Here is a 23402-nt window from a genome sequence, read left to right as displayed (position 1 = left end):
TTATTTAATTAATCAACAAACAAACAAAAATATATATATAATACATTTTTTATAAATATATAATATATAATTTATGTGACTAATTACTATATTATGGAGGGCGAGAAATGACTTAAGTATAAATAAATGAATTGATACATAAATGAATAAATGTAGAAGTACATAAATATATAAATTAAGGAATAAAAAATGTAGAAATACATTAATCAATAAATGAATCAATTAATTCATTAATTAATAAATACATGAATCCTGAAATAAATAAATGTAGAAATATATAAATTAATTAATCATTAAATAAATTAATTCATAAATACATACATACATGAATGCTGAAATAAATGGATGTAGAAATGCATAAATAAATGTAGATAAATAAAGGAATAAATAAATAAATGTAGAAAATACATTAATTATTTAATTAATCAACAAACAAATAAAATAATATAAATAAATACATGAATGCTGAAATAAATAAATGTAGAAATACATTAATTATTTAATTAATCAACAAACAAATAAAAATATAAATAAATACATGAATGCTGAAATAAATAAATGTAGAAATACATTAATTATTTAATTAATCAACAAACAAATAAAAATATAAATAAATACATGAATGCTAAAATAAATAAATGTAGAAATGCAAAAATGAATGAATCAACAACAAAAAAAACATGAATGTGGAAATAAATGTAGAAATGCATAAAGTAAATGTGGAAATAAATAAATGCAGATATGCACAATTGGTACAGAAATAGCACAATTAAAAAATTACACTTGACAAATTTATTTATTTATGCATTTAAATATTTATTTTCCTTTGCATTGCTCCATTTATTTTTTTTTACATCAGTTTCATGTTTATTCATTTATTTATTTGTTGATTAGTTTATGTATTTATTTATAATTGAAATAAAAATATATTATTGTGAAATATATATAATTTATAAAAATATATATCCTCCATACTATATTTAAATACATCCTGAATGTATTTTGATTTAAGAATGTTAACATATTTATACTGTTAAGCAAGTCAAAGATACTGAGGAAGAGATTAATTTATTACAGTAAGTTTACAGTCGCTCATTAGTGTTTATCAGGGATCATTTACGCACATGTGTTTCCAGTGTCCATGAACTCTTGGATTGTCCCTGGTCTGCGTGCTGATTGGTGGAGACGGTGTTTGCATCAGCTGAGGGTCAGAGGTCGTCTGTCTGAAGGGATTTATGGTTTATCAGTTTCTTGTGTGTTTTCTGAGTGTCCGGCTGTGGTCTCGTCATGTTTGCTGTCCGTGTGTCCGTCCTCTGTTATCTTCTGTCCATGAGCTCTGGATCAGGTGAGACGCACCTCTTTATGGACTTATACCTACAAAACTAACTATTTTAATAATATGATGGGGTTTAGGATGTATTTAAATATAGTAATTAGTCACATAAATAATCTATACATATTTTTTGTTGTTGTTTTGACACGGTAGAGCTGTCAGTTTGGCATCTGGAATTTTTTTTACACTTTTTTTTCCCCCAAGGACACATTAAATTAATTAAAATTGACAGTGAAGCCATTTATAATGTTCCAAAAGATTTCTATTATAAATAAATGCTGTTCTTTTTCATTTTTATTCATCAGTGAATCATTGCAAAATAAAACGCATGATGGGTTCCACAAAAACATTGTGCAGCACAACTGTTTTCAGCAGTGAAAATAATCAGAAATGTTTTTAGAGCAGCAAATCAGTACATTACAATGATTTCTGAAGGATCATGTGACATTGAAGACAAAGTAATGATGCTGAAAATTCAGTTTTGAAATTACATTTTATCAGATATGCACATAGAAAAGAGCTATTTGAAATTCTAATAACATTTCACTACTTTTTACAGTGTTTTTGATATATATACTGTATAAAAAAATCATATTTTGGGTATTTTTAGGACATGCAACCATAGAGTATATGTGACCCTGGAACACATAAGTGTCATTTTTTTTATTAGATTTGAGATTTATGCATCATCTGAAACCAAATAAAAAAGCTTTCCATTAATGTTTGGTTTGTTAGGATAGGACAATATTTGAAAACTTGATATCTGAGGGTGTAAAAAATCAAAATATTGAGAAACTCACCTTTAAAGTTGTTCATATGAAGTTCTGAGCAATGCATATTACTAACCAAAAATTAAGTTTAGATGGATTTATGGTAGGAAATTGACTAGATATCTTCATGGAACATGATCTTAATATCTGAATGATTTTTGGAATAAAAGAAAAATCGATAATGCTGACCCATACAATTTAAAATAGTTTTTTTTGTCTGTTCTAAAACAAGAAAAAACATCTATTAGGCTCAGAAAATTAAACTCAATTTAAAGTAAAAATGAGATTGGCAAATAAACTTAATTTTGGGTCATTTACCAGATAACAAGACACTGCAGGGGAATAGGATAAAAAAAAATGTATTACAAAATTCTAAACACTGGATGAAGTCAGTTTCAAAATTCTTGTTTAATTTAGCAATATTAGAGTCTAAATATTTTAAGTTTTTTGGGGGCATAAAATGTATAAAATCAAGCAAATTATATATGAACAAATTCCTTCGTAAAAACCTTCAGAATATAGACAAAAATGAAAATGTAAAATTACTGAAGTGGAGATTTATGGCTCAATGTACGAGATTAAAGTCATTTTGAAAAAACAGCCTTTAGAAATATGTATTGTAATTGAAATCTTTCGACACAAATAGATAAAGTGCTATAAAAGAAACACTTAACACTGTATTTGGGTGTTTTCTTTTCACTAGTCTGAAAGAACAAACAGCCCAAAATCTGCCTTAACAGGTGCGTGAAAAAACAGTGTTTTTGCCTGCAGTGTCTCAGACAAATAATGAGCAAAACTGTAATTTTTGAAGCCGATACAACTATTTGAAAATTACTTTTTTTTTTTTTTTTTTAAATCGAAATATTGAGAAAATCGCCTTTAAAGTTGTCCAAATGAAGTTCAAAACTTAAGGTTTGATGTATTAATAGTAGAAAATGCACAAAAATTTCGTTTTTTTGGTTTTTTAAAAGCATGATCTTAGAATTCCAATGATTTTGGGCATAAAAGAATGCATTTTTGGCTATTGCTAAAAATATACCTGTGCTACTTAAGACTGGTTTTGTCATATTCATGGTCATTTAGTTGCATCAAACCAGCATTATATTATAAAAAAAGGTTTTGTTTTTTCTAGTAGTTTTTGGCCTGTACTGTATCTGCTGTATTATTCAGAGAGATAGAGAGGCGTATGGTTAAGTAACCATCTCCACTGAGTGGACGAGCGCTTTTCATCTCTAAAAAGTGTGTGGGTTTGAGTTTTGAGCTGTTTTTTCTAATTAATGCCTGCGGCGCGTGAATTCAATGCACCCCGGTCCACTTTCAAGAGGATCCACTCCACATCAAAGTCATTTGGAGTCGTTCTGAAGGGTTCCTGCGCTTCTGTCTTCAGACAGCTGCTCTCTTTCATTCACTGGCATCGCTTTCCCAGGAGAAATGTCTTGGAAGCAGGAGATTTCTGTTCATTTGATCTCTCACTGCTGTCTGGGAGAAATGATTGGGGTATTAGAGATCTCACAAACCACAGAATAAAACTCCAGCATGTATGAATTTCTATGTGTGTGTGTCAGTTTCCCCCTGTGGTTGCTTTTGGACACTGTAGATTATATAATGACATAATATATATAGAGCTTTACAGGTGAAATTCTCCCTTTAACCATTCATTCATTTTTAAATTCAACCTGAATGGTCTTTTCAACCGAAATCTGAAAATAGAAAATCGAATAAAAGTGGTGTTTTATATTTATTTATTTATTTGTTTGTTTCTATATTATTGTAGTATTTATTAATATTTTGAATTAGATTTTATTTTTAATATTCTGTAAAACATAAAAATGAAAAAGGACATGCAGTTCTTTCAGGACAGTGACATTTCAGTTTTATTTATATAGTATTTCGTAATATTTATTACGAGCTATTACAAGATTTTTATATAGTTTTCATTTTGGTTTAAGTTGTAGTAATTTTATGTTCTTTTGTCATTTTTATTATTTTTGTTCTAATTATATTTGTTTATATCTTTAATTTATAACTTTTTAGTTATTATTTTTATTATTTAGTTTTTTATTTTTAAGAATTGAAGTACTTATTTCAGTTGGTTACTAAAGCAACATTTCTAATTTTTGTTTATGTTTAAGTTTGTTTTTCATCACATATTTGTATTTTATTATAGTTTGAATTAGTTTCAATAAGTGAAAACAATCTTGCAATCACTTTAGTTTTAGTACTCAATGACAACATTTTAGATGCATTAACAAATAAACTTAAAATTGCCTATAAAAGGTTCCTTTTTATCTTAAAAATAAAAAAAAGTCAACTGAAGAAAGAAAGTGAAAATGCTTCTTGATGAGAAGAAGGTTAAACCTGAGTGTTTGAGAGTGGAGCAGAGGAGAGGGAACTCATTTTGGAAGTTGTTTTTATATTGATATCTTGCACAAAACTAATTTGTGTAAAATTTGTTTGTCTTTCTCTCAGTTGAAGAGGAGAATCCAGAGTTCTGGAGGAGTTCAGCTCAAAACACACTGCGTTCGGCTCTGAACAGGAATCTCAACACTAATGTGGCCAAAAATGTTGTGCTGTTTCTGGGTGACGGTAAGAAGAATGTTTTACAACCTTCAGTAAAGTGCTTAAGATTAAGGTGAAAGACTGCAAGTGATTTTTTATTTTATTTTATTAAAATTTAACTAATACATATCACTATGCTTCCTCAGCTGATTACATTAAGTACATAACAGTAATACAGTACACAGCACATTAAGACAATTGTTTTACATTACAAGTTTTCTGAAATGTTATGTTTACCTATGTAAATGAGGCATTGTCTAGTTTAATTTTACTTATTTGCACACATTTTTATGGTATAAATCTAAGCATTGAATAAAGTCAGAATTCTTGTTCAAAATGTCAAAGATTTTTACTGTGAGGATTTTGGATTTATCTTTTTATCACTTTATAAATCAGAAAATACCATGTTTTGGATTAAAATCAGTGTGAATGATAAATGAACAAACCCCTCAGTAAAAACCTTCGGAATATAGACAGAAATAAAACTCTAAGTTTTGGTGTATGTAAGTGCTGTTGAAGTAGAGAAAAAACTCTTTAAAGATATGTGTTGTAATTGACATCTTGTTAGACGTAAATAGATAAAGTGCAATAATAAAACCATGTGAATGATATATAAACAAACCCCTCAGTAAAAACTTTCAGAATATAGATAGGAATAAAACTGTAAGTTTTGGTATATGTTAGTGCTGCTGAAGTAGAGAAAAAACTCTTTAAAGATATGTATTGTATTTGAAACCTATAGATGCAAATAGATAAAGTGAAAAAAAAATTTAAAACCATGTGAATGACATATAAACAAACCCCTCAGTAAAAACTTTCATAATATGAATATGAATAAAACTCTAAGTTTTGGTGTATGTAAGTGCTGCTGAAGTAGAGAAAAAACTCTTTAAAGATATGCATTGTAATTGACATCTATAGACGTAAATAGATAAAGTGCAATAATAAAACCATGTGAATGATATATAAACAAACCCCTCAGTAAAAACCTTCAGAATATAGATAGGAATAAAACTCTAAGTTTTGGTGTATGTAAGTGCTGCTAAAGTAGAGAAAAAACTCTTTAAAGATATGTATTGTAATTGACATCTATAGACGTAAATAGATCAAGGGCAATAATAAAACCATTTGAATGATATATAAACAAACCCCTCAGTAAAAACCTTCGGAATATAGACAGAAATAAAACTCTAAGTTTTGGTGTATGTAAGTGCTGCTGAAGTAGAGAAAAAACCCTTTAAAGATATGTATTGTAATTGACATCTATAGACGTAAATAGAAAAAGTGCAATAATAAAACCATGTGAATGATATATAAACAAACCCCTCAGTAAAAACCTTCAGAATATAGACAAAAATAAAACTCTAAGTTTTGGTGTATGTAAGTGCTGCTGAAGTAGAGAAAAAACTCTTTAAAGATATGTATTGTAATTGACATCTATAGACGTAAATAGATAAAGTGCAATAATAAAACCATGTGAATGATATATAAACAAACCCCTCAGTAAAAACCTTCAGAATATAGATAGGAATAAAACTCTAAGTTTTGGTGTATGTAAGTGCTGCTAAAGTAGAGAAAAAACTCTTTAAAGATATGTATTGTAATTGACATCTATAGACGTAAATAGAAAAAGTGCAATAATAAAACCATGTGAATGATATATAAACAAACCCCTCAGTAAAAACTTTCAGAATATAGATAGGAATAAAACTGTAAGTTTGGGTGTATGTTAGTGCTGCTGAAGTAGAGAAAAAAACTCTTTAAAGATATGTATTGTATTTGAAACCTATAGACGCAAATAGATAAAGTGAAAAAAAAAGTAAAACCATGTGAATGACATATAAACAAACCCCTCAGTAAAAACTTTCATAATATGAATATGAATAAAACTGTAAGTTTTGGTGTATGTAAGTGCTGCTAAAGTAGAGAAAAAACTCTTTAAAGATATGTATTGTAATTGACATCTATAGACGTAAATAGATAAAGTGCAATAATAAAACCATGTGAATGATATATAAACAAACCCCTCAGTAAAAACTTTCAGAATATAGATAGGAATAAAACTGTAAGTTTTGGTGTATGTAAGTGCTGCTAAAGTAGAGAAAAAACTCTTTAAAGATATGTATTGTAATTGACATCTATAGACGTAAATAGATAAAGTGCAATAATAAAACCATGTGAATGATATATAAACAAACCCCTCAGTAAAAACTTTCAGAATATAGATAGGAATAAAACTCTAAGTTTTGGTGTATGTAAGTGCTGCTAAAGTAGAGAAAAAAAACTCTTCAAAGATATGTATTGTAATTGACATCTATAGACGTAAATAGATAAAGTGCAATAATAAAACCATGTGAATGATATATAAACAAACCCCTCAGTAAAAACTTTCAGAATATAGATAGGAATAAAACTCTAAGTTTTGGTGTATGTAAGTGCTGCTAAAGTAGAGAAAAAACTCTTTAAAGATATGTATTGTAATTGACATCTATAGATGTAAATAGATAAAGTGCAATAATAAAACCATGTGAATGATATATAAACAAACCCCTCAGTAAAAACCTTCAGAATATAGACAGAAATAAAACTCTAAGTTTTGGTATATGTTAGTGCTGCTAAAGTAGAGAAAAAACTCTTTAAAGATATGTATTGTAATTGACATCTATAGACGTAAATAGATAAAGTGCAATAATAAAACCATGTGAATGATATATAAACAAACCCCTCAGTAAAAACTTTCAGAATATAGATAGGAATAAGACTGTAAGTTTTGGTATATGTTAGTGCTGCTGAAGTAGAGAAAAAAACTCTTTAAAGATATGTATTGTATTTGAAACCTATAGACTCAAATAGATAAAGTGAAAAAAAAATGTAAAACCATGTGAATGACATATAAACAAACCCCTCAGTAAAAACTTTCATAACTTGAATATGAATAAAACTGTAAGTTTTGGTGTATGTAAGTGCTGCTAAAGTAGAGAAAAAACTCTTTAAAGATATGTATTGTAATTGACATCTATAGACGTAAATAGATAAAGTGCAATAATAAAACCATGTGAATGATATATAAACAAACCCCTCAGTAAAAAACCTTCAGAATATAGACAGAAATAAAAACCTTCGGAATATAGACAGAAATAAAACTCTTAAGTTTTGGTTTATGTAAGTGCTGTTGAAGAAGAGAAAAAAACTATTTAAAGATATGTATTGTAATTGAAATATATAGACGTAAATAGATAAAGTGCAATAATAAAACCATATGAATAAAAACTTTTTTGAATATAGACAGAAAAAACTCTTATTTTTGGTGTATGTAAGTGCTGCTGAAGAAGAGAAAAAAAGCTCTTTTTAAGATATGTATTGTATTTGAAACCTATAGACGCAAATAGATAGAAGTGAAAAAAAAATTTTTAAAACCATGTGAATGACATTTAAACAAACCCCTCAGTAAAAACTTTCATAATATGAATATGAATAAAACTGTAAGTTTTGGTGTATGTAAGTGCTGCTAAAGTAGAGAAAAAACTCTTCAAAGACATGTATTGTAATTGAAATCTACAGGCAAACAGAAAACGTATAATAGAATTAACACTTAAATATGTATTTTGGATGTTTTCTTTCCACTAGACTAGAAGACTATAATATTATAAAAGCAATATAGACCAAAATGAAAGTGAAAACTGTAGTGTTTTGCCTTAAAGCTCAGCACACAAACTATGCATCAGCCAATCAGATTAGGCCATTTCAGACGTTTGTGTGCGATATGCAGTGAGCAGCCTGTGGATGTGATGATGGAGTGTGTTTTTATTTTTTATTAATTTGGACAGGTATGGGTATAACCACCATCACCGCTGCACGGATCCTGAAGGGTCAGTTACAGAACCGCTCTGGAGAGGAGACCGTCATGAATATGGACACCTTCCCGTATGTGGGTCTGTCTAAGGTAACAAACAGGTTTCCTTAAGTCTATCATTAGTCAGTCAAACAAATAGATCTGCCCACAAACTCACCCCATTGGTTGAGCCAGAATCAATGTTTTAAAAAAGTGTCAGTTTTGCTTTTCACAATATCAATAAGTTATTTTAGTATTATTAAATACTATTATAGTTTTTATTCATAGTTTTAATTTGCTTTTATTTGATATATTTTTGATATATCATTCTTAATAATTTTGTTATGTGCTTGTGCTTTTTGAAAATATTACTGTTAAGTTTTAATTTATTTTTAATTCAGTTTTAATTTTAGTAGTTTTAATTTATTTCCAGTTTGTAATTTTAGTTGCCAAGGCAAAATTGAAATTAAATGTCATCTAATATTTAAATTGAATTCCAGTTAACTGAAATTTTAGTTAAATTAATATTTTAGTATTGCTTGCATACTATTATAGTTTTTATGAATATTTTGTTTACATGAATTAAGTTATATTTTCATTTTTAATTTCATTTTAAATAATTACGTGTTTTGTCATTTATATTAGTTTTTTTGTTTATTTTCTACCAGTTAGTAATTTTAGTGCTTCCACTTAAATTGATTTCAGTTCCCATTGCAACATTTTTAAAGTTTGTTTAGTTTAAGTTTTTCATCGTTAACTTTAGTTAAATTAAATTATTTTATTAAAATGTTTTAGTTTTAGTTATAGTTCCACAATTATTTAAGCAATTTTATATACTATAAATAGTTTATTATATAAACAAATTTTTTTTTATTTATTTTTTTAGTATTATTTATGTGCTTTTGGCATTGTTTCCCCAGTTCACAGTTTTAGTATTTCAACTTAAGGCAACATTTCTAAGTTTGAGTTTTGCATCTAATATTTATGTTTTAGTTCAATTAAAAAAGGTTTGTAATAATTTTAGTTGTAGTTAAATGATTATTTTAGTATTATTTATATACTATATATTTTTTATTCCTTTTATGTGCTTTTGGCATTTTTAAAATCTTTTTTATTCTTATTTATTTCCAGTTAGTAATTTTAGTGCTTAAACTTATTTCAGTTATTTGCCAATACAGCATTTTTGTTTAATGTTCATATAATATTTACTCTAACTTTTTTCCCATTTCCTTTATAACCCATGCATCAAACTATTAGTGGCTGTGAATGTGTGTGTTTGCAGGTGTATTCGGTGAATTTTCAGATTCCTGACAGCGCGTCGACGGCTACAGCGTATCTGTGTGGAGTCAAAACCAACCTGAACACTGTAGGTGTGAGCGCAGCCGCTCGCAGCGGTGTGTGTAGCTCACAGAAAGGCAACGAGGTGACGTCCATCCTCAAATGGGCTAAAGATGCAGGTACACCAACAGAGGATTTCACTCTTAAACTAGAACTTGAGAAAGCCGGACCAGAAAGTTTGAAAAGTTTAAATTAAGTTTGATGGTTTTAAGTCTAAAATAGTTTGAAGTTTAAAGTAGTTTTAAGGCTTAAAGTTTGATAGATAAATAAATTATGCAGTAAAATATAATGCTGGGTCTCAGGAGGATAAATATATACAGTGCCTTGCAAAAGTATTCATTTTTTTTCACATTTTGCATTATGTTAAACTTCTTTAAATTAGTTTTCCCCCACATCAATTTACACTCCATACGCCATAATAATGACAAAGCAAAAAACAGATTTGCAAATTTTACAAATCTATTAAAAATAAAGTACATAGTTGAAGCACCTTTACAGCCTCAAGTCTTTTTGCATATGATGTGACAAGCTTTGCACATCTGCATTTGGCAATTATCTGCCATTCTTTGCCTCACCTTTTCACCTCTCCATCTCTGTCAGCTTGGATGGGGGCTGGCAGACATTTTCTAGAGTCCTAGTTGCTCCAATCGTCTTCCATTATGGAGAATGCTTCTGTGAACCTTCAATGCAGCAAATGTTTTTCTGAACTCTTCCCTAGATCATCGCCTTAACGCAAGTCTGTCACTGAGCTCTACAGGCAGTTATCTTGGTTTTTGCTCTGAGATGCATTTTCAGCTGTTAGACCTTTTCTGAGAGGTGTGTGCCTTTCTAAATCAGACTCATTCGAATGAATTTGCCACAGTTTAACTCCACTCCAAGTGTAGGAACATCTAGAAGCAATATGAATGCTCCTGAGCTAAATTTCGAGTGTCCCAGAAAAGGGTATGAATACTTAAGCAACGGTATCTTTTCAGTTTTTTGTTACAAACCTGTTTTGTGCTTTGTCATTATGGTGTATGAGATGTAGATTGATGTGGGAAAAAAAGTAATTTAAAGCAGTTTTACATAATGCTGCATCATAACTAAATGTGAAAAAAATAAAGGGGTGTGAATACTTTTGCAAGGCACTGTACATGCATAATATGTATTAATATCATAAATCAGAGCACGACTGATGTGTGTTTCTCTTAAGGTAAATCTGTGGGAATAGTGACGACAACACGTGTTCAACACGCCACGCCTGCTGCTTCATACGCCCACAGCGTCAGCCGGACCTGGTACAGCGATGCCGACCTGCCCTCGTCTGCCGTCACAGAAGGCTGTGTGGATATCGCCTCGCAGCTGCTCCGAAACACAGACATAGACGTGAGAGAGACGTTTGACACTGTTTGCATTTATATCAGAAGTGCAACATGGCCATGTTAAAGCAGTAGTTGTGCTCATCCTCAGGTCATTCAAGATTAGGATCAGATTTGTAGACATGTGTCATTCCATCACTTGCTCACCAATGGATCCATTGCAGTGAATGGGTGCCGTCAGAATGAGAGTCCAAACGGCTGATAAAAACATCACAATAATCCACAAGTAATTCATACCACTCCAGTCCATCAGTGAACATCTGGAGAAGACAAAAGCTGAAACAAATCCAGCATTAATCCAGTCCATAATCCATATCAAAGCTTCCTCCAGTGAAAAAAGTCCATCTTTTGTTGTCTCTCACATCAAAATTCACCTACATAATTGTTTAGAGCTGTTTTTGCTTTAAGCGGTGCTTGATCTGTGCAGATTTCTCTCCTGATTCAGACCAGACCACTTTTTTTTTTACTGAAGGAAGTGTTTTTAGGGATTATGGACTTAGTTAAAAAACAATGTCTTAAAGATAGATTTGTTTCTTACAAACACGCAGCTTTAGTCTTCTCCAGATGTTAACTGATGGACTGGAGTGGTGTGGATTACTTGTGGATTATTGTGATGTTTGGACTCTCATTCTGACGGCACCCATTCACTGCAATGGATCCATTGGTAATCCACACCACTCCGGTCCATCAGTTAACATCTTAAGAAGACAAGAGCTGAAACAAATCCATCAAGACGTTTTTATCTAAAATACGAGTCTATAATCCATAATAACGCTTCCTCCAGTGAAAAAGTGGTCTGGTCTGAATCAGGAGAGAAATCTGCACAGATCAAACACTGTTTACAAGCCAAAACAGTCCAAAACAACAAATATGTGGCTGGATTTTGATGTGAGAGAAAACAGAAGATGGACTTTTTAAAAATAGAAAAGAATCATAAAGCTACAGAAAGAACTGTAAAAACACTTGGAAAAAAAATAAAACGATATAAAAAACTGTAAAATGATAGAAAGAACCACAAAACAATAAAAAGAATGACAAAATGACTAATTAAATAGAATAAATAAAATATTTCAAAAGATAAAACGATAAAACATTAGAAAGATTGACAAAGTATGATAAAATCGTACTATAAAATGACAGAAAGAACAATAAAACACTAATAAGATGATAGAAAGAACTGTAAGATAGAAAAAAAAGTATAAAAAAGAACCATAAAATAGAATGACTGATTGAAAAATATTAAGCAATGATAAAATGATAGAAAAGACATTAGAAAGAAAAATACAATGACAGAAGGAATGATAAAACAATAGAATTTGTCATCAGATCTGTAGAAATGTGTGATTTCCTCACTGTCTCACCAATGGATCCTCTGGAGTGAATGGGTTCCGTCAGAATGTTAACGTTCAGAGCTGTTTTGTCTCGTAAACGGTGCTTGATCTGTGCAGATTTCTCTCCTGATTCAGACCAGACCACTTTTTCACTGGAGGAAGCGTTATTATGAATTATGGACTCGCGTTTTAGTTAAAAAAAATCTTAAAGATGGGTTTGTTTCTTACAAACATGCATCTTTTGTCTTCTCCAGATGTTAACTGATGGACTGGAGAGGTGTGGATTACTTGTGGATTTTTGTGATGTTTTTATCAGCTGTTTGGACTCTCATTCTGACGGCACCCATTCACTCCAGAGGATCCATTGATAATCCACAATAGTCCAGTCCATCAATTAACGTCTAGTGAAGCTAGAAGTTGTGTGTTTGTAAGACATGAATCCATAATTAAAATGTTTTTAACTTCAAACTGTTGTTTCCAGCTAAAATATGAGTCCATAATCTATAATAACACTTCCTCTATTGAAAAAATCCAGGAAAATGACTTTTTTAAAAAAAGAAAAGAACCATAAAATGACCGAAAGAAAAAAAAAACTGTAAAATGATAGAAAGAATGATAGAACGAACCATAAAACAATAAAAAGACACACAAAAAAAAATTTCTCCAAATCTGATGAACAAACAAACTCATTTAGATCTTGTTTAGTGTAATCGTATCATTTGCACTCAGTGTTCTTTTACCTGATGAAACCTTGAGAGCAAACAGATGACTTTGTGCACATGCAGGTGATCATCGGAGGAGGACGGAAGTACATGACGCCTAAAGGGTTTCCCGATCCGGAGTATCCCGCAGATCTGAGCGCACAGGGAAAGAGAGAAGACAACAGAAACCTCATAGATGAGTGGCTGAGCATGAAGGAGGGAAAGGTGAGGAGAACCAGAAGAGCATCTGGTTTATTAATAAAAAAGTAAATATTTTGATATCTTAAAGAATGCTGAAAACATATTTCAGCATCATCTTTACATGCAATATTTCTGATAAATGTGTAGGTTGCGAGATACGTGTGGAATAAGACGGACTTTGATGCTGTGGATCCTGAAAAAACAGATTATCTGATGGGTGAGAGGCATTTATAAAGATAAAAACAAATGGGTTTGAGTTTCTAAACCAGAGCAACTGAGCTCATGAGCTTCAAACAAGTTTTTGTTAATATTTTTAATTAAGCTTGATTTACATTTTAATTTTAGTTTAATTTTGTAGCCATTTTGTTATATGCTTTTTTTTTATATATATATTAATATTTAGGTATAAATTATTTTTTATATTTATTTAAGTTTTTTTTTTTTTTTTTTTTTTCCAGTTAGTAACTTAAACTTATTTCAGTTAGTTACCAAGACAACATTTTACATTTTTATTTAGTTTACGTTTTTCAGGTAATATATTTTATATTTATTTTATTTTTTAAATATTTTAAATACTTATTATTGTTATCTTTATTTATACTACTTAATCTTTTTTTAATAAAAACAAAAAAAAAAACATAACTTTAGTCCTAACAATTAAAATGTTTATAAAACTATATTTTATCTTTCTTTCAGTTAAAATAACCCTAACTCTAACTATAACAATTAAAATGTTTTATTGTTTTTTTTATTTGCATTAATTTGTAATATCTATAATATTTATGACATTAATTTTTATTTGTTTTATTTAAATTTTATTTTTAATATTTATATTTATTACATTTATTTTTATTTAAGTTTTATTTTAATTACAATAACCAAACTTTTTTCTAATATTATTTTATTTGTATTTATTTGTAATATTTATCATATTTATTATATTATTTGTATTTAATCTTTCAAGTAACTCTAACGATAGCAATTAAAATGTTTTTAACAATTTCTTTATTTCATTTTTTGAATTTTTACAATATTATTTTATTATAGTTTTACATTTTATATTTCTCTAACCTTAACAATTCAAATGTTTTTAACAATTTCTTTATTTCATTTTTTGAATTTTTACAATATTATTTTATTATAGTTTTATATTTTATATCTCTCTAACCTTAACAATTCAAATGTTTTTAATAATTTTATTTTATGTGTAATATTGATCATATTTATTACATTTATTTTAATCTTTCAGTTAAAATCCACCTAACTCTAACCCTAGCAATTAAAATGTTTTTAACAATTTTACTTTATTTATTTTTTTAAAATATGTACAATAGTTATTATATATATTTTTTTATTTAATCTTTCATTTAAAATAACCCTAACTCTAATTATAACATTACATAATGTTTGTAAAAACTGTAAGTTTAAATTTATAATATTTACTACATTTATTTGTATTTATTCTAATATTTATTTTGAATAAAAATAACCCTGTCTTGATGAAGATTTCAAATGAACTTTTAACAAAAATGTTGACATTTTTTTGTCTCTCCAGCTCTATTTGAGCCGGGTGATCTTCGGTTTGATGTGGAGAGAGATCCCAATATGGATCCGTCCATCTCAGAAACCACAGAAAAAGCCATTCAGATCCTGAGGAAAAATCCCAACGGATTCTTCCTGCTGGTGGAAGGTAATCAATTTACAAACAACCAACCCATCCCCAAATCCATTCCAAAATCAATCAGAATTTATGAATAAACCATGTGCAATAGTTTTGCAGCACTGTCTGATGATTTAAACACTATAAATTAAAATCTCACATATTTATCAATCAGACCTGATCAGATTTGTATCCTTTCACAGGCGGTCGTATCGATCAGGGACATCATGACAGTCGCGCTTCCATGGCGCTGCATGAGGCGGTTGCCCTCGATGAAGCTATCGCCCGCGGACTGGCGCTGACCAATGAGGAGGAGACTCTGACGGTCGTCACGGCTGACCACTCCCACGCCTTTACCTTCAACGGATACCCCTTCAGAGGAAACAGCATTCTGGGTATGTTTCTGTTCGCTAGTACTGACCTGAATAAGATATTTCACATAAAAGATGTTTAAATATAGCCCACAAGAGCCCACTTGACTCTTAATACTTCACTTTGTCTAGTGATAGTTGTTCATGAGTCCCTTGTTTGTCCTGAACAGTTAAACTGCCTGCTGTTCTTCAGAAAAATCCTTCAGCTTCCACAAATTCTTTGGTTTTTCCATCATTTTTGTCTATTTGAACCCTTTCCAACAATGACTGTATGATTTTGAGATGCATCTTTTCACACTGAGGACAACTGAGGGACTCATATGCAACTATTACAGAAGGTTCAAACACTCACTGATGCTCCAGAAGGAAAAACCATGCATTAGGAGACGGGGTGAAAACTTTTGAACAGAATTCGAGATGTGTACATTTTTCTTATTTTGCCTAAATATCGTATTTTTTCATTTAGTACTGCCTTTCAGAGGCTACAGATACATGTTTTCCAGAAGACAAAATTAATTAAATTTACCCTGATCTTCAAATTCAAAATGTTTTCACTCCCCGGCTCTTCATGCATGTTTTTTTCTTCTGGAAGCGCTCCGATTGTTTCAAACTTAAACTCGGTCTTCCAGTTCAAAAAGACAGTTTAAATGAGCCATTCATTTGCAAATTTCAACATCAGACTTTAAAGCAGGTTTACCAATCATTTAATCGGAAATTTGCATATCATCGTGAATTATTTTATTCAGATTGGGACTTCGCAGCGGGTTCATGAATCTTTAGATTCAGATCAAAATTTCAAAGCATGAATCACGAATCATTTGATTCAGATCAAGACTTCGTAGCGGGTTCGTGAATCTTTTGTTTTAGATCAGAATTTTGAAGCGTGACTCACAAATCATTTCATTGAAACTTTGCATATTGCAGATCATTTGATTTAGATTGGGCCTTCGGAGCGGGTTTGTGAATCTTTTGATTCAGATTGGAATTTCGAATTTGAATCGTGAATCATTTGACTGGAACTTTGTGTATCGCGAATCATTTAATTTAGATTGAGACTTTGGAGCGGGTTCGCAAATCATTTGATTCAGATCGGAAATTCGAAGTGCAAATTGCAAATCATTTGATCAGATATTCGCATATCATGAATCATTTGATTCAGATTAAGATTTTGGAGCGGGTTCATGAATCTTTTTATTCAAATTGCGAATCATTTGATCGGAACTTCACGTATTGCGAATCATTTGATTCAGATTGGGCCTTCGGAGTGCGTTCATGAATCTTTTGATTCAAATTGTGAATTTCATAGTTTGAATCATTTGACTGGAACTTTGTGTATCGCAAATCATTTGATTCAGATCGAGACTTTGGAACGGGTTCGCAAATCATTTCATTCAGATCGGAATTTCGAAGTGCAAATTGCAAATCATTTGATCAGATATTCGCATATCGTGAATCGTTTAATTCAGATCGAGACTTCAGAATGGGTTTGTGAATCTTTTAATTCAAATCAGAATTTCAAATTGTGAATCATTTGATCTGAACTTAACGTATTGCGAATCATTTGATTCAGATTGGGCCTTCGGAGTGGGTTCATGAATCTTTTGATTCAGATCGCATTTTCAAAGCGTGAATCATGAATCATTTGATTCAGATTGGCACTTTAGCGTGAGTTTGTAAATTATTTGATTCAGATTGGGACTTTGAAGCAGGTTTGTGAATCATTTAATCGGAACTTCATGTATCACAAATCATTTGATTCAGATCGGGAATTTGAGCAGGTGCGTGAATCTTTTGATTCAGATCAAAATTCCGAAGTGTGAATCACAAATCATTTGATTCAGATCGGAATTTTAAAGCGTGAATCATGAATCATCGCACATATAACAAATCATTTGATTCAGATTGGGCCTGCGGAGAGGGTTCATGAATCATTTGATTTAGATTAGAATTTCGAGGCGTAAATTGTGAATAATTTGACTGGAACTTTGTGTATCCCAAATCATTTGATTCAGATCGAGACTTTGGAGCTGGTTCGTGAATCATTTGATTCAGATCAGAATTTCGAAGTGCAAATTGTGAATCATTTGATCAGATATTCGCATTTCACAAATTATATGATTAAGATCGACACTTTGAAGTGGGTTTGTGAATCTTTTGATTCAAAACAGAATTTCAAATCGCAAATCATTTAATCAGAACTTTGCGTATCGCAAATGATTTGATTCAGAGCAGGTTTGTAAATCTTTTGATTCAGATTGGAATTTCAAAGCGTGAATCACAAATAATTTGATCGGAACTTCGTATATCATTTGATTCAGATCAAGACTTTGGAGTACGTTTGTGAATCTTTTGATCAAAATCAGTATTTCAAATCGCGAATCATTTAATCAGAACTTTGCGTATCACTAATCATTTAATTCAGATCGGGACTTTGGAGCGGGTTCGCGAATCATTTGATTCAGATCAGAATTTCAAGGTGCAAATTGCAAATCATTTTTATTTAGATATTCGCATATCACAAATCATTTGATTCAGATCGGGACTTTGGAGTGGGTTTGTGAAACTTTTGATTCAGCCCGGAATATCGAACTGCAAATCACAAATCATTTGATTCAGATCGAGACTTCAGAGCGGTTAATGAATCTTTTGATTCAAATCATGAATCATTTGAATGGAACTTTGCATATCACGAATTATTTGATTCAGATCGGGACTTCGAAGCACAAATTGCGAATCATTTAATTGTAACTTGGCATATCATGAATCTTTTGATTCAGATCTTAATTTCGCAGCATGTATCGTGAATCATTTGATCTAAACTTAGCATATCACGAATCATTTGATTCAGATTGAGCAGGTTCATAAATCTTTTGATCCAGATCGAAATTTCGAAGCGTCAATCATTTAATCAGCACTTTGTGTATCGTAAATCATTTGATTCAGATCGAGACTTCGGAGCAGGTTCGTGAATCATTTGATTCAGATCGCAATTTCAGAATGAGAATCACAAATCATTTAATCAGAACTTTGCATATCGCAAATCATTTGATTCAGATCGAGACTTTGGAGCTGGTTCGTGAATCATTTGATTCAGATCAGAATTTCGAAGTGCAAATTGCGAATCATTTGATCAGATATTCGCATTTCACAAATTATATGATTTAGATCGACACTTTGAAGTGGGTTTGTGAATCTTTTGATTCAAAACAGAATTTCAAATCGCAAATCATTTAATCAGAACTTTGCGTATCGCAAATGATTTGATTCAGAGCAGGTTTGTAAATCTTTTGATTCAGATCGGAATTTCAAAGCGTGAATCACAAATAATTTGATCGGAACTTCGTATATCATTTGATTCAGATCAAGACTTTGGAGTACGTTTGTGAATCTTTTGATCAAAATCAGTATTTCAAATCGCAAATCATTTAATCAGAACTTTGCGTATCACTAATCATTTAATTCAGATCGAGACTTTGGAGCAGGTTTGCGAATCATTTGATTCAGATCAGAATTTCAAGGTGCAAATTGCAAATCATTTTTATTTAGATATTCGCATATCACAAATCATTTTATTCAGATTGAGACTTCAGAGCGGTTAATGAATCTTTTGATTCAAATCATGAATCATTTGAATGGAACTTTGCATATCACAAATCATTTGATTCAGATCGGGACTTTGGAGCGGGTTTGTGAATCTTTTGATTCAGCCCAGAATATCGAACTGCAAATCGCAAATCATTTGATTCAGATCGAGACTTCATAGCGGTTAATGAATCTTTTGATTCAAATCATGAATCATTTGAATGGAACTTTGCATATCACAAATTATTTGATTCAGATCGGGACTTCGAAGCACAAATTGTGAATCATTTAATCGTAACTTGGCATATCATGAATCTTTTGATTCAGATCATAATTTCGCAGCATGTATCGTGAATCATTTGATCTAAACTTAGCATATCACGAATCATTTGATTCGGATTGAGCAGGTTCATAAATCTTTTGATTCAGATCGAAATTTCGAAGCGTCAATCATTTAATCAGCACTTTGTGTATCGTAAATCATTTGATTCAGATCGAGACTTCGGAGCAGGTTCATGAATCATTTGATTCAGATCAGAATTTCAAAGTGCAAATTGCGAATCATTTGATCAGATATTCGCATATCATTTGATTCAGATCAAGACTTTGGAGTACGTTTGTGAATCTTTTGATTCAAAACAGTATTTCAAATCGCGAATCATTTAATCAGAACTTTGCGTATCACTAATCATTTAATTCAGATCGAGACTTTGGAGCAGGTTTGCGAATCATTTGATTCAGATCAGAATTTCAAGGCGCAAATTGCAAATCATTTTTATTTAGATATTCGCATATCACAAATCATTTGATTCAGATCGGGACTTTGGAGCGGTTAATGAATCTTTTGATTCAAATCATGAATCATTTGAATGGAACTTTGCATATCACGAATTATTTGATTCAGATCGGGACTTTAGAGCTGGTTCGTGAATCATTTGATTCAGATCAGAATTTCGAAGTGCAAATTGCGAACCATTTGATCAGATATTCGCATATCATTTGGTTCAGATCAAGACTTTGGAGTACGTTTGTGAATCTTTTGATTCAAAACAGAATTTCAAATCGCAAATCATTTAATCTGAACTTCACGTATCGCAAATGATTTGATTCAGATCAAGACTTCAGAGCAGGTTTGTAAATCTTTTGATTCAGATCGGAATTTCAAAGTGTGAATCACAAATAATTTGATCGGAACTTCGCATTTCATTTGATTCAGATCAAGATTTTGGAGCGGGTTCGCAAATCATTTGATTCAGATCGAGACTTCAGAGCTGTTAATGAATCTTTTGATTCAAATCATGAATCATTTGAATGGAACTTTGCATATCACGAATCATTTGATTCAGATAGGGACTTCGAAGCAAAAATTGCGAATCATTTAATCGTAACTTGGCATATCATGAATCTTTTGATTCAGATCATAATTTCGCAGCATGTATCGTAAATCATTTGATCTAAACTTAGCATATCACGAATCATTTGATTCGGATTGAGCAGGTTCATAAATCTTTTGATTCAGATCGAAATTTCGAAGCGTCAGTCATTTAATCAGCACTTTGTGTATCGTAAATCATTTGATTCAGATCGAGACTTCGGAGCGGGTTCGTGAATCATTTGATTCAGATCGTAATTTCAGAATGAGAATCACAAATCATTTAATCAGAACTTTGCGTATCGCAAATCATTTGATTCAGATTGAGACTTTGGAGCAGGTTCGTAAATCATTTGATTCAGATCGAGACTTCGGAGCAGGTTCGTGAATCTTTTGATTCAGATCGGAATTTCAGAATGAGAATCACAAATCATTTAATCAGAACTTTGCGTATCGCAAATCATTTGATTCAGATCAAAACCTCAGAGCAGGTTTGTGAATCTTTTTATTAAGTAAACTTTTGAACAGGGTCATTTTTTATAAATTCAACTATTATCTTCTCTTGTGGACTATATGTAAAAATCTTTTATCTGAAATATCTCATTCAGGTCAGTACTAAATACACAATAACTTGCATTTTGTACGATCCTCTTATTTTGATAAAATTCTGACTCAATTCTGAATCATCTCAATTCTCAATTCTCATGTTGTTTCTCAGGAAAGTCTCCACTCTTTGCCATGGACCTTTTACCCTACACAACTCTGATGTACGGAAACGGACCGGGACACAAAATCACCAACAACAAGCGTCCAGACATCCGTGATGTTGACACCAGTAAGAATCTCACATTTCATCTCTTATATTATGATATTATGTGAGCGTTTATTCCATTCTCTCTCTCAGCCGCTGACGACTACGTTCAGCAGTCGGCCGTCCCGCTGGATTCTGAGACCCACGGAGGCGAGGATGTGGCTCTGTTTGCCCGCGGCCCCATGGCTCATCTCTTCCAGGGTGTTTTTGAGCAGAACTATATCGCACATGCAATGGCATACGCATCCTGCGTCGGCACCAATCAGGAACACTGCGCTATCACTGCTCAACCTGAAATTCCCTTCACATCCACTGATGTGAGAGGCTCCGCCCCCAACACGCCCCTCTGCACTTTGATGACAGTGATGCTGAGCATATTAATGAGCGTTTTACTGCACTGAGACTGAGCAATCAATCATAATCTGAGCATATCAAGCCTTTAGTCAAGAAAACCCTTTAATTATAAGATTTGGGGAGTCTAAACAAAAAAAAAAAAAAAATGAAATGGCAAATGCATCACATCTTATTTTTTTCCACATCTTGCATTAAGGCGAGACACTGCAGGTGAATAGGGTAAAAAAAATAACTAATAGGTATCGCCTTACTTATTCAGTTGATCGATTACATTGATAATTGCAAACATTTTTTGTATTACAAATTTTCTAAAATGTTAGGATTAAATATGCAAATGAGGCAATATTTAATTAAATAAATGCTCATTTGCATACATTTCTAGTACAAAAATCTAAACACTGGATGAAGTCAGTTTCAAAATTCTTGTTTAATTACAATTTTTGACATATTAGAGTCAAATGTTTTTACAGAGGTGATTTTGTCACGCCGTAATTCAGAAAATACTTAGAACGGGCATAAAACGATATATTTTTCACAGTTTTTGAGAAATAAAATGTATAAAATCAAGCAAATTCTATATGAACAAATCCCTTTGTAAAAGCCTACAGGATACAGACAGGAATAAAAATGCAAAGTTCAGTGTGTGTAAGTGCAACTGAAGTGGAGATTTATATCTCAGTGTAGGAGAACAAAACTCATGGCCTTTAAAAATATGGATTATAATTGAAATCTATTGACACATTGATAAAGTGCTATAAAAGAAACACTTAACAGTGTCTTTTGGATGTTTTCTTTCCACTAGTCTAAAAAAACACTTTATGAAACACCAAAAAGCCCAAAATCTCAAACTTGACAGGTGTTTTTGCCTGCAGTGTCTCCCCTTAAGCAGATTGGATTCAAATTGGTCTTTCTCCTCCAGTGGAAACAGTCCAGAAATATAACGTCATCATCTTGCATTCAGCCGCATGTACAGATTTTTGTCCAATAAAATGCTTTTAGCATGAGAATGTCCCTCCTGGTAATAATCTTATCTAACAGCTCTCAAAGTTGTAACCAAACATTCTCCAGCAACTACTAAAATGTCCCTAGCTATAATTTTATTTAAGCAATTAAAAATATGTGTATGCAACCACTGTTGTTGTAATTTCATCTGTATCCGAAATAGCAAATTCAAATCAGCTGCAATTCAGTTGAATAATAAGGTTTACCCTCTTTAACTTTGTTGTTCTGTGGTTTTGTGCTCATCTGCTTCTCCCATTTGCTCTTTTTACATTAACTATCACTCTATATAGACTAGATCTAGTCAGATACAACAATAATATCTCAAATATTCATTAGAGTATTCACTAACTAAACTGCAGTGCTCAAACTATTTCAGATATAGTGAATTAAGCTACAAATGCCATCATAATGCACAATTTTTCCATCTAATGTGTATTTTGAGCTGCAGCTCATTATATTAATGGAGTTTTTCCACTAGTTAGCATTAAACTTTTTACCTCACCTGGTTTGTAGATTTGTGTTGGATGTCGTCTAGAATAGAAATGTCTAGATATTTTTTTTTTGTAAACATATATTTTTTCTCCCATTATTTTTGTTAATCTTATAAAACTAGTAAACTATAAGCCAAGTAATAGTACATGGCTGAAGGAGCAAAACAAGCAACCAAAACAAGCAAACTGAATCAATTGAGTCATTTTTGCTGGAACCGCTCTGATTGATTCAAACTGAAACTCGAGACTTGATCATTCAGTTCACAAAGGCAGTTTAAAAGAGCCATTCATTTGTGAATTTCGACATCACTTGTAATAATTAAATAAAGCACACAT

At 31.3% G+C, this 23402-nt stretch overlaps 1 protein-coding gene across 1 annotated transcript; it reads left to right on the top strand.

Annotated features, from left to right (window-relative positions):
• Positions 1 to 1274: 1274 nt before the first annotated feature.
• On the top strand, positions 1275 to 22790 carry alp3 (alkaline phosphatase 3). The gene is made up of 11 exons (XM_073817574.1): positions 1275 to 1345; positions 4573 to 4689; positions 8490 to 8605; positions 9777 to 9951; positions 11025 to 11197; positions 13307 to 13447; positions 13571 to 13640; positions 14979 to 15113; positions 15287 to 15478; positions 21127 to 21243; positions 21313 to 22790. Exons 1-11 carry the CDS (start codon positions 1288 to 1290, stop codon positions 21618 to 21620), a joined length of 1602 nt encoding a protein of 533 aa, XP_073673675.1. The 5' UTR covers positions 1275 to 1287; the 3' UTR covers positions 21621 to 22790.
• The last annotated feature ends 612 nt before the right edge of the window (positions 22791 to 23402 follow it).

The sequence above is a fragment of the Garra rufa genome, chromosome 14 (genome assembly GCF_049309525.1).
Source record: "Garra rufa chromosome 14, GarRuf1.0, whole genome shotgun sequence".
Classification (NCBI taxonomy): domain Eukaryota; kingdom Metazoa; phylum Chordata; class Actinopteri; order Cypriniformes; family Cyprinidae; genus Garra; species Garra rufa.
Note: the sequence above shows the minus strand (reverse complement) of the source record. Positions and strands in the feature narration are given on the sequence as shown.

What these genes read in the sequence shown, in the direction of transcription:
- alp3 (XM_073817574.1), top strand. Translation starts at nt 1,288, where the DNA reads ATGTTTGCTGTCCGTGTGTCCGTCCTCTGTTATCTTCTGTCCATGAGC. An exon ending in TGTGCTGTTTCTGGGTGACG is followed by an intron (nt 4,690 to 8,489) that starts GTAAGAAGAATG and finishes TAATTTGGACAG; the next exon opens with GTATGGGTATAACCACCATC. An exon ending in TGAGCATGAAGGAGGGAAAG is followed by an intron (nt 13,448 to 13,570) that starts GTGAGGAGAACC and finishes ATAAATGTGTAG; the next exon opens with GTTGCGAGATACGTGTGGAA.